General features: G+C 33.9%; 2 protein-coding genes and 1 long non-coding RNA gene across 3 annotated transcripts; all 3 read right to left on the bottom strand.

Moving 5' to 3' along the window:
* Positions 1 to 3731: 3731 nt before the first annotated feature.
* On the bottom strand, positions 3732 to 5247 carry LOC121254394 (leucine-rich repeat protein 1-like). Its single transcript, XM_041154414.1, has 5 exons — positions 5096 to 5247; positions 4782 to 4914; positions 4577 to 4648; positions 4033 to 4170; positions 3732 to 3903 (listed from the first exon to the last, which is right to left on the bottom strand). Exons 1-5 carry the CDS (start codon positions 5163 to 5165, stop codon positions 3732 to 3734), a joined length of 585 nt encoding a protein of 194 aa, XP_041010348.1. The 5' UTR covers positions 5166 to 5247.
* Positions 5248 to 6049: 802 nt separating this feature from the next.
* LOC121256146 lies at positions 6050 to 7389 on the bottom strand. The gene is made up of 4 exons (XR_005938926.1): positions 7289 to 7389; positions 7089 to 7169; positions 6657 to 6709; positions 6050 to 6360 (listed from the first exon to the last, which is right to left on the bottom strand). It is a non-coding gene; the product is annotated as an uncharacterized LOC121256146 (long non-coding RNA).
* Positions 7390 to 9711: 2322 nt separating this feature from the next.
* LOC121256145 (zinc finger protein CONSTANS-LIKE 14-like) lies at positions 9712 to 12804 on the bottom strand. The gene is made up of 4 exons (XM_041156808.1): positions 11782 to 12804; positions 11191 to 11391; positions 10007 to 10272; positions 9712 to 9915 (listed from the first exon to the last, which is right to left on the bottom strand). The coding sequence occupies exons 1-4, from the start codon at positions 12640 to 12642 to the stop codon at positions 9813 to 9815; spliced, it is 1431 nt and encodes a 476-aa protein (XP_041012742.1). The 5' UTR covers positions 12643 to 12804; the 3' UTR covers positions 9712 to 9812.
* Positions 12805 to 18797: the final 5993 nt, after the last annotated feature.

Genomic DNA, 18797 nt, shown 5'->3' with positions numbered 1-18797 from the left:
CGTAGACAGCTTCCGACTGCCTACCTATTTTCTATGCTAATAAATTGGAACAACTAAAAAAGATTGTTTTGTTTTTCAATTCTCTTCTCCCATCGATCGATGCTTTTTCGTTTATACTTTCGCAAACAGTGTAGTATATAAGAATAGGGGGTTGCGTGCATGCCAGCATAGAAAGATGAGAAGGGCAATATATATATATATATATATATATATATATATATGCAGGGTGGGAGAATATATCATATCCAGACATATTCTTTGAACTCTTTTGGTCCAAAAATGTTTTGAACCCCTTAGAGCCAAAATGCATAGACCAGAATAATTGAGCATCAGTAAACTGACACTTGCATACTTTTCCAGCATGCATTATTAAATATGTTCATTACAGATTAGAACGTACACCCAGTAGCAGCTCCTAGCAGCTAATGTTGTTCTTTTCCTTTTTCTTTTTTCAATATAAAAGTATCCAAACGAATTACTAATTTTATAGACGCAAAGACAACTAAGTGCTTAGGCATCAGGGAATAAATTATAGTTTATTATATATTTTACGTCCAATAAATTAATTTTATTCCTGTACTACATGTTATTGATGTTAATAAATAAATAAATAAAAATGTATGTTGATGCACGGATTCGGTATTGAAAGGCCCGATTTTAAAGGAGCAAAATTCGAGTCACAACAAGTCAATCGAATTAAATTTGTAGAAAGAGAAATCGCTTGGACTCGCTCCTCTCCACCAAAAATAATTACTAGTTCCAACTTCCAACGAGTATGTCCGTTTAATGTTAAACTACGTCGTAATCTATGCAACAAAATCCTTTTTATGTTAATAATACTACAGAGTATTCTTGTTTGAGTTATTCTATTCTAAATTACATTATTTACATAATTTAAATGATAAAATTTAATTTATAAAATTCATATTTTAAAATATATATTTCAAATCAAATTAGGTTGTAAGTATGTTATATATAAATATATATATATATATATATCCACGTCGATTTATAAATAAAATCTTTTCATTCTTATGGATTGGGTTGCAAATGGAATAGTTGACAGCATGGATATATTCATGCAATAACTAATGATGATTAATGTCACAGCAAAGGCGAAAATGAACATATAAATACATAGAAGAACGGGTCTAGAACTCGAGCAACAATGGCTTATATATAGCCTTATTCTTGATAGATCGTGCCCATATGAATAAAACCGAAAGGAGGCGAGAGAAATTGGTGACATGTGAAAGCTAGACTCGTCTTTTAATGCATGTATGGTGTAATTGTTATTGGAGGGGTCCGTGTCCTAGTTTTGACTCATCACTGATGGCCTTAGGCTTAGCTAGCTGATGAAGTACTGCATGTGCATGTTTAATGTTTTGGACCTTTGGTCTCTAGTACTACTGGAAGTGGGACATAAATATTAAAAGAGGTACACCTTTGCAATCTTAAGATTGATATTATGATCATGACCAGCTTTCCCTCCTTAAAAGAAGTGATTTGACCAAGCCAAAGCACTAACACTCCACATTCCTCAAGTACTTCTTTTTATCTTTTTTTTTTAATCGTGTTTTTTTTTCTCAATTCATGATTATAAAATTGGACCGAAGGTGGAAGAAGCATTAAAAGGGACTTCTTCTCCTATCTAGCTACTTGTTCAAAGAGGGGGAAAAAGCCTTCCATACGGACCATTGAGTGTATAATAATAACCTCACGAATTTCTCCATGCAATGTCCCACCCCCACTTTTAAAGCGTAAAGGGGGTTGATGCAGGTTGACCAATATTAATGATCTATCATGTTCAAAGCATGTTCTTAGCCCCAACATAACAGACTATCAGAGAATCATTATTCTCTAAAGCCACTATTCATCAAATTAATTTTAAAGGTAAATTTAATAAATTGGAATGAGAAATGCTTTCATCATAAAAAGAAATAATATTTACAGTTCTAAAGTGTGCTAGTCTCTTACATTTTTTTTAAAAAAAATAAATAAATATGAGACCTAAAAATTATTTTTTAATAGTAGATCCTATTTTTTTTTAAAGAAGGGTGTGTAGAACTTGCACACTCTAGGACTGCATGTATATAGTATTATTCAAACCACAATAGGGTTTTATAAAAATAAACTCATAAATTGACGTGACTTGATATGGTACGTCATATTGTAAAATTACTTTTGTTGTAAAGTTATCTAACGTATCACATGAAACGACGACAATTTGTGAGTTTATTTTTATAAAAAAAAAAATTATGATTGTAACACTAATCCTATGTTACTTTTGAATATCATGAACCACTTGAATTTCATCTTTGTGACATGTTAACTTCCTTTTCCATCTTTTCTTCGTAAGAACTTTTTTTTCCATCCAGTTTATCTAGGGTTAAACTTTCATATATAATTGTATTCTAATCAAGAGGGATATAATTGGTCTTGCCTCCACTACAATTTTCCCTCCTTTATTCTTGGGTATCAATTTTCTGTGAGATTCTCGACATATTGATTGTGTTAATTTTATAACAGTAGTACTTTAATGAATAAATAAGAGTTAGTGATTCTACAATCAACTTTGAAAAAACAAATGGTCAAGGAGCCAGCTTAATTAATTTATACAGTAGAATTAAACAGATCGATGCTTAAGAAAAGGAGGGAAAAAAAAGTAGACAGAGGTAGAGCATGACCCTGGGAAAAAAAAAAAGGGGGGGGGGGGGGTGTTTAAGTGATAAGGTTTGTGTGGGCTCAATATCGCCATGATAAGATTGTAAAAAAGGAAGAACATGAAGGGTCAAAAGGATCTTTTTTTAGTTTAAACAATCAAACTTGTCAATATATTAAGATCCTGATCAGTGCCTTTCCCTCCTCAGTCAATTTCAATATTAATCTTTCAAAAGCTTTGCCCAAAGTAACTTTTGGCCTGGTTTGCTAGTTGTCTGGGACCCTTTTATATATATTTATTAACTTTTAAATTAAGATACGTCATGTCCTCAAACCATGCATGAACATGTCATGGGAATAGGTGAGAAAAATGGCACCATTATGTGGAAAATGGTAACAAAAACAAAGAGGTTTGGTTATCATGGAGACAAACCTCCCTTGTAAGATGCTATGAAGTGATCTTCTTATTAATTTTCCATATTTATGAGCTTTTAATATTTTTCAGTGGAATCGAGATGAAAAGATATATATATATATATATATATATAAGCGCCTTGACCATAGGCCTACTTAATCAAGGGAGTAGTACTATTTATACATCCCACGATCATAGTCTTCTGGGGAGTAATATCCCACGATCATTCAATTAATTGCTTATAGGATTAATGACAAACTAAGTTCTTAAAAAGAGATCTAAATGTGCAACTGTTGTGTTTGTGCCGTGGGCTCTCCCGACCAGCAAGTTGTCTGATGCATTCCTGATAAAATAGGTATGCCAACTTCTGTTAGAAAACAGATCGACCCTAATAAATAACTTATAAAAAATTTCATTTGATCATTAATTTAAGTGAAGTGCTATAGATACAAAGAAATTTTATAAAAGTAAATTCACAAACTGATGTAGTTTCGTGTACTCCATTTTATCTACTTTATAATAAAGTAACTTTACAATCTAATGTATCACATCAAATCACATTAGTTTGTGGATTTATTTTTGTGTAATTTTTTTTATGGCTAAACTATTTCTAAAAACCAAAAATCTAATTAGGAATGAACATTAAATCCTCGTCTTAAACCAAAAAAGAGTACGACTCTTTGGGAGCTTTCAGAATCAAGGTAACGAGAAGGTGAAAAACAGTAATTAGAGAACGATAAACCCACAGAATCCTCAAATTCCCCCAAGTAATGAGTTCGAGGACCTCTTTTGGTATCTTGCCAGTAAGCTTGTTACTGTTCAATCTCCTGCAGACAAAAACAACGTGGTCTTGAGACAAAAGTCTTCTAATTTTTTTTTTTTTTGTTATTTTATCTAACTTTCAATTCAGAAGTAGTTCATATTTGGAGGAAAATCGAATCGGTACTCTCAAAAACCTCAAGGAAGGCAAGTATCCAAGTGATGCTGGAATGACCCCAGAAAATTGATTTTGATACAAATCCAAAGTTATCAGGCTTGTTAGGTTACCTAACTCCATTGGTATTGATCCACTTATGTTGTTTCTAAATACTTGCCTGCCAAAAAAAATTAGCACAATGCTTAGTCTGATAAAATCACAATATATATATATATAATAATAATATTATGTAAAAGTCTCAAATATATAAGTCTTGTATAAGCCTTTTTGTAAACATGTGAGCCCCATTGAGAAAAATTGAGTTTTTCACACTTTTCGATTCATTTTTTATAATAGACTTATACGATACTTGTGTATTTAAGACTTGTATATATAATACAACAATCATTTTTCTTTTCCCATATCTAACACATACACACATATATACATACAAGAAAGTACTTTGCTATATACAGACAGTAGTAAACGAAAACATTATAGGAAAACTTCATTTTAATTCTCGAGAAAGACTCCCCTTGAAAGTATCTTGTAAATCAATGGAGCGGACGAGAAAATGGTCTTACAAATATCGAAGATTAGGCAATGCTCCAAGATGAGGGACAAGAAATCCCGAGAGTCTAGCATTTCTAAGGCCCCTTCAATTTTCAAACAAAGCCCAATTCAGTCAAGAAACTACCTTCTTGGGTAGCAAAAAAAAAAAAAAAAGGTGCAGAAGTAATTGCCAGATGAAAACGAGAAAAAGGGTGCTAAAAGAGAAGAGTGCTTTACACTCCCGTGACGCTGTTGTTGTTGTTGCAGGTAATGTGAAACCAGGTGCATGGATTGAGCAACGTTGGATCCCAGCTCTGAAGTACATTGTTAGGGTCTACCAATTTGCTTTTCCAGGCATAAAGAGCATCCCCTATTGAGGAAACAAAAGATGAGTGTGGAAGACACATATTCTATTGACAGTCTTCGGTGTTAATTATGATTGATCATTTAATTAAACATGAATTTCGTGTGATGAATACAAAACACTTCCTCCAAATTTTCACTAAATTCAAAAGAACAAACTAAAAGGAGAAAGACACAGATTTCCATACCTTCTGAGTTGCAATCTACTGATGCAATGGCAATAGCAAACAAGAAGCAGAGTAAAAGTTTGGAAACCATCTTGTGAAAGCTAAGACACCTAAGAGATGATATGGAAATAATCACAAGCAGCTTCTATATATAAATTGGATAGTCCAATATATAGAGATATCACCCAATTATATAAAAATAAAATAAACTAAGTGTGGTGTATTGAGATAATGAGTAGCAAATCTCATTATATGTGTGGCAATAAAACCTAATAGTCAAGTCAATAGGGATGAATATAACAAGGGACTGAAGCACGCAGCCCTAGAGTCATTCAAACTAGTTTATCAAATTGATTATTTACTTTTAAAAGATATGTCATGTCCTCAAACAATGCTTGAACATCATGTCATGCTCAAAGTAAGAAAAATGGTTCCATTACGTGGAAATAGGTAAGAAAAAACAAAGAGGTTTGGTTATCGTGGAGACAAACCTCCCTTGTAAGATGCTATGAAGTGATCTTCCTATTCATTTTCCATATTTATGAGCTTTTAATATTTTTCAGTGGAATCGAGATGAAAAGATAGATATTATATATATATATATATATATATATATATATATAAGCGCCTTGACCCTAGGCTTAGCCAAACTTGAAGACTTTAATCTTTCAAAAAATAAAAAATAAAACTTGAAGACTTTAAGTTGGAGAAAAATAAACATGTAAAGTGACTAATTTTACAGCATTTATTGAGGTGCTTGAAAAATCCCACGCTAGCAATAATAAATTAATGTTTTAGGAGAATTTTGTGTATCTTGTTTTTTATCACCTGAGATTCCCGAATTTAATAAGAACTTTAGTGTCTGTATCTGATCAAATTCTCATACCCTTTCACTTCAAAAAATAAAAAAAGAAAGAAAGAAAAAATGCTGTTAGCCTTTCCAAGTATGGATAAGGCTTTTCATAGAGGTAATCAAAGTCCAGTCCATAAGATTTGGGCCTGGGCTACTTTTTCACCCACCCAAAGTCGAAGATAAAAGGAAAGATTAGCCCCATGCCAAGTTCAGTATTTTAGTAGAATTAACAAGCATTTCTCTGTATATATACACTAACATAAATAACAGGAAAACATGTATATAGAGTAACGTAGAGTTTTATTATTGCCAGCAAAATTACTAATTTATTTAAAAGCTGGATGGTTGCAAGCAGGCAGTACTGTAGTCGCCATATCGTCCTAATTTTACTTCTGAGCTTTTGGATCTTGTATTGTAGAAGTATATGCAAATCCTACAACCAATAAAAAAAGGCCATGTTTATATTAGTATTTTATATATGTTATTAAATTAAGAGTAATGTTATATACAATCATAGAATGCATAAGCGCCGCGCAGTCGCTTTAAAAAATAGTAAGACCCACCATTAAAAAATTAATTTTTTTCATGTGAGTCCCATATTTACTCAATTTTTTCAAAAAGATTGCGTGCCGCTTGCCATTCCATAACTACAAATATCATTTCTCTTAAATTAATTGCGTATAGGATTAATGAAAAACTAGGCTCCTAAAAAGAGATCTATATGTGTACCTGTTGTGTTTGTGCCGTGGGCTCTCCCGACCAGCAGGTTGTCTGATACATTCCTGATAAGATAAGTATGCCAACTTCTGTTAGAAAACGGATCGACCCTAATAAATAACTTATAAAAATCTTCATTTGATCATTAATTCAAGATAAATGCTACAAACATAAAAATGTTACATAAAAGTAAACTCACAAATTCAAATAGTTTCGTGTAATCCGTTTGATCTATTTTATAATCATCAGGTCATATCAGTATGTGAGTTTATTTTTATGTAATTCCTTTGTGACTAAATTATTTCTCTTAATGAAAACCCAAAAATCTAATTAGGAATGAATATTAAATCCCTATCTTAAACCCAAAAAGACCACTCTTTCGGAGCTTTCGGAATCATGGTAACGAGAATGTGAAAAACAGTAACTAGAGAATGATAAACTCACAGAATCCTCAAATTTCCCTAGGTAACGAGTTCGAGGACCTCTACTGGTATCTTGCCAATAAGCTTGTTACTGTTCAATCTCCTGCAGATAAAAACAACGTGGTCTTGAGACAAAAGTCTTCTAATTTTTTTTTTGTTATTTTATCTAACTTTCAATTCAGAAGTAGTTCATATTTGGAGGAAAATCGAATCGGTACTCACAAAAACCTCGAGGAAGGCAAGTATCCAAGTGATGCTGGAATGACCCCAGAAAATTGATTTTGGTACAGATCCAAAGTTATCAGGCTTGTTAGGTTACCTATGGTACTGATCCACTTATGTTGTTTCTAAATACTTGCCTGCCAGAAAAATTAGCACAATGCTCAATCTGATAAAATCACGATATATATATATATATATAATAACGTTATGTACAAGTCTTAAATATACAAGTCTTATATAAGCTTTTTTGTAAACATGTGAGCCCCATTGAGAAAAAGTGAGTTTTTCACACTTTTCGATCCATTTTTTATAATAGACTTATACGATATTTGTGCATTTAAGACTTGTATATATAATACAACAATCATTTTTCTTTATTTCCCATATCTAACACATACACACATATATACATACAGGAAAGTACTTTGCTATATACAGACAATAGTAAACGAAAACATTACAGGAAAACTTCATTTTAATTCTCGAGAAAGACTCCCCTTGAAAGTATCCTGTAAATCAATGGAGCGGACGAGAAAATGGTCTTACAAATATCGAAGATTAGGCAATGCTCCAACTGGGGGACAAGAAATCCTGTGAGTCCAGCATTTCCAAGGCCCCTTCAATTTTCAAACAAAGCCGAATTCAGTCAAGAAACTACCTTCTTGGGCAGCAAAAAAATAAAAAAAAAGTGCAGAAGTAATTGTCAGATGAAAATGAGAAAAGGGTGCTAAAAGAGAAGAGTGCTTTACACTCCTGTGACGCTGTTGTTGCTGTTGCAGGTAATGTGAAACCAGGTGCATGGATTGAGCAACGTTGGATCCCAGCTCTGAAGTACATTGTTAGGGTCTACCAATTTGCTTTTCCAGGCATAAAGAGCATCCCCTATTGAGGAAACAAAAGATGAGTGTGGAAGACACAGATTCTATTGACGGTTTTCGGTGCTAATTATGATTGATCATTTAATTAAACTTGAATTTCGTGTGATGAATACAAAACACTTCCTCCAAATTTTCACTAAATTCGAAAGAACAAACTAAAAGGAGAAAGACACAGATTTCCATACCTTCCGAGTTGCAATCTACTTATGCAATGGCAATAGCAAACAAGAAGCAGAGAAAAAGTTTGGAAACCATCTTGTGCAAGCTAAGACACCTAAGAGATGATATGGAAATAATCACAAGCAGCTTCTATATATAAACTGGATAGTCCAATATATAGATATATCACCCAATTATATATGAAAAAGAATAAAATTAAGTGTGGTGTATTGAGACGATGAATAGCAAATCTCATTATATATGTGGCAATAAAACTTGATAGTCAAGTCAATAGGGACGAATATAACAAGGGACTGAAGGAGAGTCATTCAAACTAGTTTGTCAAATTAATGGAGGTCAAACTCTGTTGTCTATATTATGATGCGTTTAAATCTAAAGAACTTTCTTCCGGTTGGAGACCCGTTCAAGTCCAAATAGGCATTCCCTAGAAGAGGCTTCCTGGTCCATTGATTTTAATCAAATTATTGCAATTGAATTAGTGTTTTAGGATTTAGATTGCAATGGGCAATGGCAGTGAGTCAGAGGGAAAGAGAGAGAATCATAAAAGAATAGATTTTAGTATTAAGGGATGGTTCGTGAGAAGTTCCCAGACAGATTGAACCCCACTATTTATCTCTCGCTCCTTAAATCACCATTCAGTGCAATTACAATGATAGAGAACCCCAATCTCGCACGAATAAGATTCCCTCATACTTCAGCGTGTCTAATTACTTTGAAACATAAATATTTCCATCATTTCACCGGAATACTCGCTTTTTAAATGGGATAGCTTATAACCCTTTCCTTCCATCTCTTTCTCAGCTATCTAAACAGTGATCCTTTCTTCCAAGCAGAGATTATCTTTCATTGAAGATTGAAATTGCACTTAAAAAACAATCCTTATCCCCAATCCGCAGGCTCGCATCGTTATTAGCCGGACTTCCTATATCTTAGGAAACAATGGTAAAATACTAAAATGTGCATAAATAAAGTAATATTTATCGTTCCCGTGGAAGTTGAGAAACAGCAAATATTACTACAATAATACTTCCTAGAATGACTGGGAAAAATCTCAGCTGTTTAATGCCTCCTAAACTTTCAACACCATTCCCAGCCCATGAAACCTAATGGATCACCCTACAACCGACCCTATTCTCCGACCTCTTTGAACCTCGTACAATAAACCCCGAGAACCGAAGCATCACTTAAAGACAGAAAACCAATACCCTTTTTTTTTTGGTTTTATGTCTCGTTGGGAGGTGGCTAGGGAGAGAGGTGAGGGATTACTCTTGAATGTGCTTCCCTGTGTGTTTGTGTCTCTGTGTTTGTGCTGGAGCGCGCGTGTGGGAGAGAGAGAGAGAGAGCAGGCAAACTAAGAATTGTTAATGCAGACAAACAAGACTTGCAGAATTATACATTGAACTGTGGTAAGAATATAAGATTATATTTACAGACAGCGAGCAAGGAGAAGCTGTTCTTCACGTGCATTAATCATCGGGAGCTTCACTAGTCTTCACAAACCGGCCCTTGACTCGCTTCCTAGTATCAGCTCTTGCTTTCCTTGACTCGTACCGTATGTGCTTATCATATCTATAAATACAAAAGTTCAAACATTTAGAACCAATTTCTAGAAAAATAATAGTAAAAGATGGGGGATGAATATAACCATATGAAATCGTACCTTCGCGTTTTCTTCTTCTCCTTGTATCGTTGCATGGCATTGCCTCTATTCTGTGCCAGCAGCTCCATTTCAACCTTGGGAGTTGCTGCTGTTCCCACACTGTCACCTCTAACAAAAAAAGATTGTTCCACAAACTGGACATCTTTAGAGCCACCAGAACCTCCTGCTTTACCAAATGCTGAACCTGTGGATGGTCTTCCCATAGGTAGGTTGTTACTCTCCGATGTTGCGGGCCCATGGCTGGCTGATGGGTTGTTTGAATTATTCTGCAAAGCCAAAGAAAAGTCTGTCAATCTCTCAACACTCTGCCTGTACTAGGATTGTCATGAAGCATTGCACAATGGAAGTAACCATGCTGTTAGGTGCTATATGGTTAAGCTTTAGCAATCAATCTGCCAATTCCCGTTCTGACATTCTTTCATGTCTGCCAAAGATGTAATACCATTAACAAACAATCTACATAGCCTACCGCAATGACTCTTTGTTTCCCAATTTCGTGCAGAACTAACATATCTTCACATGAAACAAAGAAATGATCTGAGCCACTGAAACAAGTGGTCAGCCGTTTCCTACATTTTTCTTTGAAACTGGATTACAGTCCTTGCAGATACACTTGATGGAACCTTCCTAAAATACGAAGGGAGATTGCTACATATAGCCATTCACTTCTCTTAAACGAAAAGTGGGACCGGCCAAGAAGAAAATGACGCCAACCTCAAAGAGGAAAAAAACACTGTGGTTCAATATCTTAAACGTTTACATTCCCCACAAAAACTCATCTGTGATTCAGTTCAAGATCCAGACATGAAAAATATTTATTTCACAACTGCCATCGCATGGATTACCTTCAATATTCCCTAGAACTCGAACCCTATGGTCTGCAGAAAATTAATGAACTATGAGAAGTCCTCAACGTCATTAGGATATAAAATAAAATTAGCAACCACAGACTTTCTGAATTTGACAGTTATGAGCTCCATATCTTAATTTTGTGATCCACATCACGCACAAGGTGCCGCCATTCTCCAAAAACAAAAAAACCCAAGACCTTCCAATTTTCCAAACACAGCCACCTCATAGTGGAAGGTCGCCAGGAAAGATTGCATTGACAACACAATGGCGCACGCAATAAAAGATTCAATTAAAGAAATAATTATAGATTAATACAATCTAAGAAGACTTACATTAATGACCATATCATCATGTGCAGGAGGGCAATTCATCTGGTACAAGTCTCCGAACATTTTTGATTTAGTCAAAGATGTTTCTTTCATAAGTTCACCAAAATTTCTCACCATAAATCCAGCATCATTTACACCATAGGCAGCTTCCAGCTCCTCTGTTTCTTCAAGATCCCTCAATCGTCCAAGTTTAAAATCCCATATCTGCAGAGGAACATTAACTGAGGATAATCGTTGTGTAAACGGTATCATATACAACCAGTGTTTACATGCCATTATAAAAGGCACAGTGCCCCATTCTGCGCTACCGGCAAGCGTGTACCAAACCATTCGAGGGTAGCAATAAAATTACAAGAAAAAAAAAAAGTTTCAATAGGAATCTGAAGACCCTGCTTCCGGAAATTTTGGATTTTAACAAAGAATAAATGCAGTGACAAACATAATCACCTAATAATTAATTCTACAATTTCTACTTACTATGAGAGAAAAATTCGTTCGTTATCCAAATAGAAAATATCAGTTTAATTGTTTACACAATCTTAAACACAAACTCGGAATCTAATATAAACTCAAATGATTCAAAACGTTAATTACCTGGGTACTATGACTATTGGAATTAGAACCCCACAACATATCCCCATCCACAATACGATTGTTTTCCTTCAAATCCATCGTAAGCAAAGCCGTGAGCGGCGCTTGTGGTTGTTGTTGTTGTTGAGCAACCGGACTCGCACCCACAAATTCATCAACCCCATCAACTCCATTACCCAGACCCACTACTCCTTCCAAACTCATTCCCTGCCAATCAGCACTACTCCTCGGCGACTCCGCCGCCAAGCCCCTCTTGAAAAGCTCCACCAGCTGCTTAAACATCACCTGCCTCCGCTTCCCACAGCTCGGACCGCCTTGTTTCTTTGACGCAGTCACGATTTCCCCACCATTCACGCCGAAAATCGCATTCTCGTTCGGCACAATCAGGTCCTGAAGATACATCACCCCAGCTCTTGATTTTTCAAACACCCACGAGGACGAGTCGTCCATAGTACCATCGGTCCAGTTCAGAATCGAAGGCGCGGACGGATTCAGCTTCTTGTCCTGGAGATCGATGCCCCAGAGAGAAGCCAGCTCGAGGGCCGAGGGGCACCCGGAGAACCCTTCAACCGGGTCGCGATTGTGTGAGGCCGACAAGGAGCAGCTGCCGTGGGCGTCCCAATCGCACTCCTGGCACAGCACCAGGTTGTCTGTGGCGCAGCGAACCGAGACCGGCTCCGAGCTACAGTTATCGCAGATCTGAGAGCGCAGGTGCTTCTGGGAGAGCAGGTTCGCCGAGTGCACGTGCTGGTCACAGAACAAGCAGAGCTTGGCTGAGTCGGCTCTACAGTACAGAACTGCTAGTTGCTCAGTGCAGAAATCGCAGGCCACGCTCTCTCCGGTCCTCGATCCAGGACTCCCCATTTACGTTACCAATTCGGTCCTGCAAACAAACCCTAGTTACTTTGGAGACCCTTCAAATCCACCCCCTCCCCTCCCTTCCAAGCTTCAAGCTCTTTCCTTGAAATAACAATAATAATAATTAAGAGAGACAATATTCAGCTTTTGGGAGAGTGGGTGATGGATAAATTGGGAAAGATGGAGCCCATCTCGGAAAATATATTGTTACCTTTTTGCTGACCTGGCACGATTGCTCAGCGCATCTTCTTTATCCGTTGTAATATTACTATTCAGAGTTTCACTAACTTGCGGCGACGCTCTATCATGCTCGGCACTGCTTATCTGAATCTCGGCCGTTGTGTTGTTTGGCTTTGGACAGTTCGATTGGTCGGTGAGAATGAGAAAAGTATGGCTACGTTTGGATGTTGAACTGAGTTGAGTTGAGTTGAGTTTAGATGATAAAATATTGTTAGAATATTATTTTTTAATATTATTATTATTTTAAAATTTGAAAAAGTTAAATTATTTATTATATTTTATATTAGAATTTGAAAAAATTGTAATAATGAATTGAGAGGAGTTAAAATAAGAGTCGCTTTTGTTAGGTTTGTTGGGAGAGATGATATTTGGAATGTACAAATGTTGTATATTATTTTTTAAAAAATTGAGTAATGAGATGTATATAAAAAAATTAATTTTTTTACTATAGACTTTATTATTTTTTAAAAAGAATGTACGATATTTACGTAATTTATAATTATACTTAACATTATTCTTGCTTGTCATATCTAACATTATTTTTGTTAGAATATATGGTATAAGAGAGTAGGGTTAGTATTAAAAGGGAAAAAATATATATACATTTTGATTCATAATTTATTTATATTTACATTTTAAAATAAACTCGAAATGCACGTCGTCAAATGATATCTTCTCAATGATTGATTTATATTTGATTGTTAAGATTGATAAAAATAATGATCAAATCCTACAATAGCAAAATAAAGACATGTGAAATTGGTCTAAGTATATATAATTGTCTCCACATATATATAAAGCAGTATTGTAATTTTTATATGTATATATTTAAGTATTAAAGTTCAAACATAAATGATCTTAAGAAATATGAATTCAAGAGACAATTATATTGATTTTACAGAGTTTTGTTTTTTTTGCTATTTGATTTTACAGAGTTTTAATTATAGGCTGAACTGATTTCTTTTTGATATGAGAACAGATGTGATGAATTTTTTTCTCGGTCGGTCGATAGAATCTTGAAAAATTAAATAAATTAATTGTAATATGGTTTTGAATATCAAATTGGTTATTTATTAGAGAATCTTTATTACGTAATTAGTACAAGAGAAGTTCTAAAATGTAACCCTTTATTATAAGTTATTTTAAAGCATACCAACTTAGAATGTGGAAGTTTTGGTTGATTTATGCGGTCAACAACAAACAGAGCGTATGAACACGGAAAATACGAGCTTTCCAATTATTGAGAGTGAATACGAGGGAGGGAATTGGAAGGTGAGGAGGGGTCCACTCATCTCTCTGGTGTCACTTCAAGTAAAATGCAGATCTTGAATGGATTTTTGGAGACGGTGGGACGCATATGAAAACGTCAAAAATCACGTGCTGGACTCCGCATTTAGAGATGAGTTAAGAGCTAAGCTAACCTCTTTCGCTAATAATGAGAGAGAGACTTGACTCCGAGTGACTCGGAGATTGGCGGCTCTCTCTCTCTCTCTCTCTCTCTCTCTAAACAGTCAGTAGTCGTCACCCATGACGTCTCTCCTACACCTTATTCATAGGATGATGATAGATTACTATCTTTCTACTGCACTCTTTTTATATTTGATTTTTTTAATTTTTAATTTTATTTAACGGTTAAAAAAGATTATTAATAAATTTATATATATTTTTATTTTTTTAATGATTAAAAATATTAAAAAAATACTTAAAATGAAATAAAAAAATAAATATATTATAAATAGTAAATAGATGTATAATATCCTTATCACTACCCTCATTCATATTCTCACCGCCTCTTTTATTTTTCCCTCTAATCTCCACCGACTTACTTTTTAAAAACTTTTCTCGTCGATTACTGTTTATTATTACACACTTTAAATGTTATTTAAAGGTGAATGGTAAATAGTAATTAATATATAGATTTTTTTTAATATTTAAAAAAATGTGTTAAAAATTAATTTTTATATTTTTTAAAATAGCCTTCACATTTTCACGAAAGTTGTATCACTTTTACAAATCATTTCTTAAAAACATAAAAGTAGTATTAGTTTACCGCTGAACGTTGGACGTGTTTATTAGTATAAATTTTATTTTATTTTTATTTTTATTTTTTTAATATGTTTAAATATAAAAAAATATATCAATATATTAAGAGCAATGCTGTATACAGTTTCTATGGAAATTGTATTACAAGTCTAGTTATTTTATTTTTAATTTTTTTTTAAAATTACAATAATATTCTTATCAAAATGATATATTTTTTTATTTAATGAAAAGCTTACACATGTAGTCCCTAAATGAAGATTACAAATAAAAAAATTTATATATTAATAATCACTTCTTTAATTAATAAGTAAAATAAAAAAAATTAAATGTATCCACAATCGAAACGAAGGGATAAAATGAGGTAACATTATTCAAAACATAATGCATGGGAACCTGAAAGATGATACATCTTGTAGATGCTGGCTACATAATAGCTCGCACTAGTTTGAGAAGTGAGAATATTTAAAAAGTGTTTATAAATAATAATAATAAAAAAATATTAAATAATAATAAAAAATAAATAAAAAATAATAATAAAGTAAATAATAATAATCTCACTTGCCAACAAAAATAAAAATTAACACCAAAAACAAAAACTTGCTGAAAAAGTGAAAATATCCAGCAAAGGATGTTCCGATGCAATGATAAGGAAGACCCGTTTGATTGCGAAAAGTATTCATCTTATTATTATATATATTTTAAATTATTATATAAAATATAATAAATAATTTTAAATTTTAAATTTTAAATCACAAAATAATAATAATATTAAAAAATAATATTTTTTTAATTTTTAATTTTTATCTAAAATTATCTCATCTTATTATCGAATCGCATCTAAATATTACATATTATTTATGATCTTTTATTAAAAAAGAAAAAAACAACCCCAGTCCAGACTCGAAGTCACATACTTCGCATTTGCTTTCCTTCTATACATGTTCTCAGAATCATTTGAACGCGTGTAACTGTCCGGTTAGATAATTTGCGGCTTAAATTTGTATTCTCAAATTAACAGCTCATGCTTTTTTTAAATTTTTTTTAATAGTTAAAGAAATGACTATTAATGTATTAAATTTTTTAAAAAAATATATTTAAAAAAATATTTTTTTAAAAAAAGTACAATTTGTACTAAGGACACACTGAGTGGGCAAAATTGGGTGGCATAATAACACTACCCAATATTTTAAATTTTGTTCTAGTGATCATTTTGATATAAGTATTAGAACGAAATATTTTAATATCGGTGGATTCTGGTATACTGTTTCGGAATTAACTATATATTATATATAGATGTTTATATGTATATATAAACTAACAACTAAAAGAATAAATACATGCATATATATATGTACGTGTGTATCATGTATATATGTATATATATATAGAAGAATTGAGAATTTTTAAAATGAATATACGTTGAGAAAATCACAAATTTGAGTTGAGACACAAAAATAAAGAAAAAAAAAGAATAGAGAAATTATTAAAAATAATGATATCTAAAAAAAAAAAGAGAATGATAAGACTTATTTAAAGTTACAAAAAATTAAAATTATATAAATACATTTTATATTCTAGAATTAATTAAATATTGTAAGAAATGAGCACCCATAGTGGGCACCCCTTCACCTTCTCTTGGGGGTTATGAAGTGGCTCTTAAGCCACTTCATGAGGCTTGATGGCTGGCTCTTAATGGCCAGCAATGGGGTTACACTAGAGAGGCTATTTACATAGTCTATCCCCCTCTTTAGAAAAGACATTTGGAAAAACAAACTCTCTCTCAAATAGTTCTCTCTAGTCACGGCATCTAGGCTGTGGAATGCATGAGTGTTGCTCTGGTATTACCATGTAGCACACTCCACCATTGATATGAAGATCGTGGATGAACAACGACGCTGGGGAATCCATGAAATAACTGCACTAAATCCAAGATATTTCCTATGAGATAATATCGATTCCGCTGTATATTATAATCCAATATTTCGAACAAATATCATCTAAATTTAACATGTACAAAAATGTCATTCAAGTATAAGAAAAAAAAAATCCGAAACGGAATAAGGCCCGAAATGCCAATTTCGACCGAAATGACCGAAATTTGACCAGAATTGTCGAAACGGACAAGAACGGGCCGAATTTGGAGCGAAACAAAACAAATTGGTAATAGTGTACTGGATATTAGACTGGATTTCATTCGGAACGAAACATAATTTAAAACTATGGTCTCTTATCTTTCCTTCCTGTTTGGATTGGTCTTTTTGACATTCTTTGATGAGCTATAGGCTCCTTATGGGTTAAATATCATGAAAGATAAGTGTTATCGTTATAAAGATCAAATTTTAAAAAAGTAAATGTATAAATTGACATAATTTTGTATAATAAATTAGAGCTATTCTACAATAAAAATAATTTTACAATTTAACGTACCATATTTATTAAACCACGTCAGTTTGTGAATTTACTTTTATAAAATATTTTAACTCAAACAATGTCATGAAATATGATCCACACATTATAATGTGGTTTCATTGCCATGAAAATTATTTATACAAATTGTTAACGTCGTGTTTCACACACCTTTGAGCCAAACTCCAACAACTCATGTCTTCAAAAAAAGATCCTGCACAAGGTAGAAAATACTGCTGTTTTAGAGGGCGGCCTTGGGGCTGGGTAACCTCCAATGCCAAAGTTAGTAAGTATTCTTAGAGTGTAAAAAATAAGTAAGAGAGTCTAGGGATCAGAGAGAGTATTCTTGTATATGGAATCTGCTATTTATATTGTCAGTCTGAGGAGCAGATCGTGCCTGCTTTCCTAAAGTTTGTGTTCCCCGTTATTGTTCCTTTTGTCAGAGTCTTTAAATGCGGTGTGGCTCTATGACGGCTTTATTAATTTGGCGTGTTGTTCGGGTGGCAAAACCATTAATGCGGCGTGATTCTCTAACCTTCTCCTCCAAGTCTACCTTCCCTCTAGTTCGTTTATGCCTTCTCTGTCAATAGATCAATGGTTCCTTGTATACCATGCATGTTGTTCTGTGGACACTCGAGAACTGGACATTACCCGATGGGTTCTCAGATCGATGAGTCTCATCCTCCACAGCACCATCCCTCCTACAGGTCATGTACAGAGTAGCCTCCTAGTGGGCCGAGTTAATTGCTTTCTACTTCGGTCCGGGCTTAATTGGGCCTCTTAGGCCTATACGGGAAAATCCCCTTACACAAATATTAATTTTTAATGACGTAGCATCTTAGGTTAAGATGAAAAGATTACGTGAGACTATATATCTAATATAGAATACTTAATCCGTACTTTGACGGTTAGTTTCTAAAAAAAAAATGCATGGGTTCTCTAATTGTGATTGCACAAGACACCTTTGATATCTATAATCTTTTTTTCGCGAGTCATCCCCATGCAGTAATTGATAGCTAGCGAAAGAACACTACTTGATCGCATCACATCAAAGACGAACTCAAATGGCTAAACCCAGTAATTTGTCCATCCTAGTAGCATACATAATTTGTTACAATAACGATATTCTATTACAAAAATCATCCTCGGAGTACCTGATCTCCAAAGCGGCAGAGATGGAAGGCCGATAGCGAGCTGTGTTACTATGCCACCTTCGTAGACTACGGCTAGCAGAGTCCACAAACCAACCAACAAACCATGTTTATCATCACAAGTGAAGTTAGAACTTAGCCTAAACAATTGTCTCAAACAAACCAACCAACAATGTCTCGTGTTCTTAACGCCTGCGTCACTTCACCCTTGACACACACTACCCTTTGTTGGCCTAATAATTAACAATACAACTAGCAAGTAGCCACCCAACCCACCAACACTAATTCATATTCCTCCTCTCTTCCTAGAGGCAATGATCT

This window comes from Juglans microcarpa x Juglans regia, chromosome 3D, assembly GCF_004785595.1.
Source record: "Juglans microcarpa x Juglans regia isolate MS1-56 chromosome 3D, Jm3101_v1.0, whole genome shotgun sequence".
NCBI lineage: Eukaryota > Viridiplantae > Streptophyta > Magnoliopsida > Fagales > Juglandaceae > Juglans > Juglans microcarpa x Juglans regia.
The sequence above is the reverse complement of the archived record's forward strand: the minus strand, read 5'-3'. Positions and strand labels throughout refer to the sequence as shown.

Excerpts from the sequence above, each read along its gene's own strand:
- LOC121256145 (XM_041156808.1), bottom strand. The coding sequence starts at position 12,642 with ATGGGGAGTCCTGGATCGAGGACCGGAGAGAGCGTGGCCTGCGATTTC. Across the intron at positions 11,392-11,781 it reads CCAATAGTCATAGTACCCAG|ATATGGGATTTTAAACTTGG; the intron begins GTAATTAACGTT and ends GTTCCTCTGCAG. Across the intron at positions 10,273-11,190 it reads ATGATGATATGGTCATTAAT|AATAATTCAAACAACCCATC; the intron begins GTAAGTCTTCTT and ends TTGGCTTTGCAG.
- LOC121254394 (XM_041154414.1), bottom strand. The coding sequence starts at position 5,165 with ATGGTTTCCAAACTTTTACTCTGCTTCTTGTTTGCTATTGCCATTGCA. Across the intron at positions 4,915-5,095 it reads AGTAGATTGCAACTCAGAAG|GGGATGCTCTTTATGCCTGG; the intron begins GTATGGAAATCT and ends TTTCCTCAATAG. Across the intron at positions 4,649-4,781 it reads AACAACAGCGTCACGGGAGT|GGGCCTTAGAAATGCTAGAC; the intron begins GTAAAGCACTCT and ends TGAAAATTGAAG.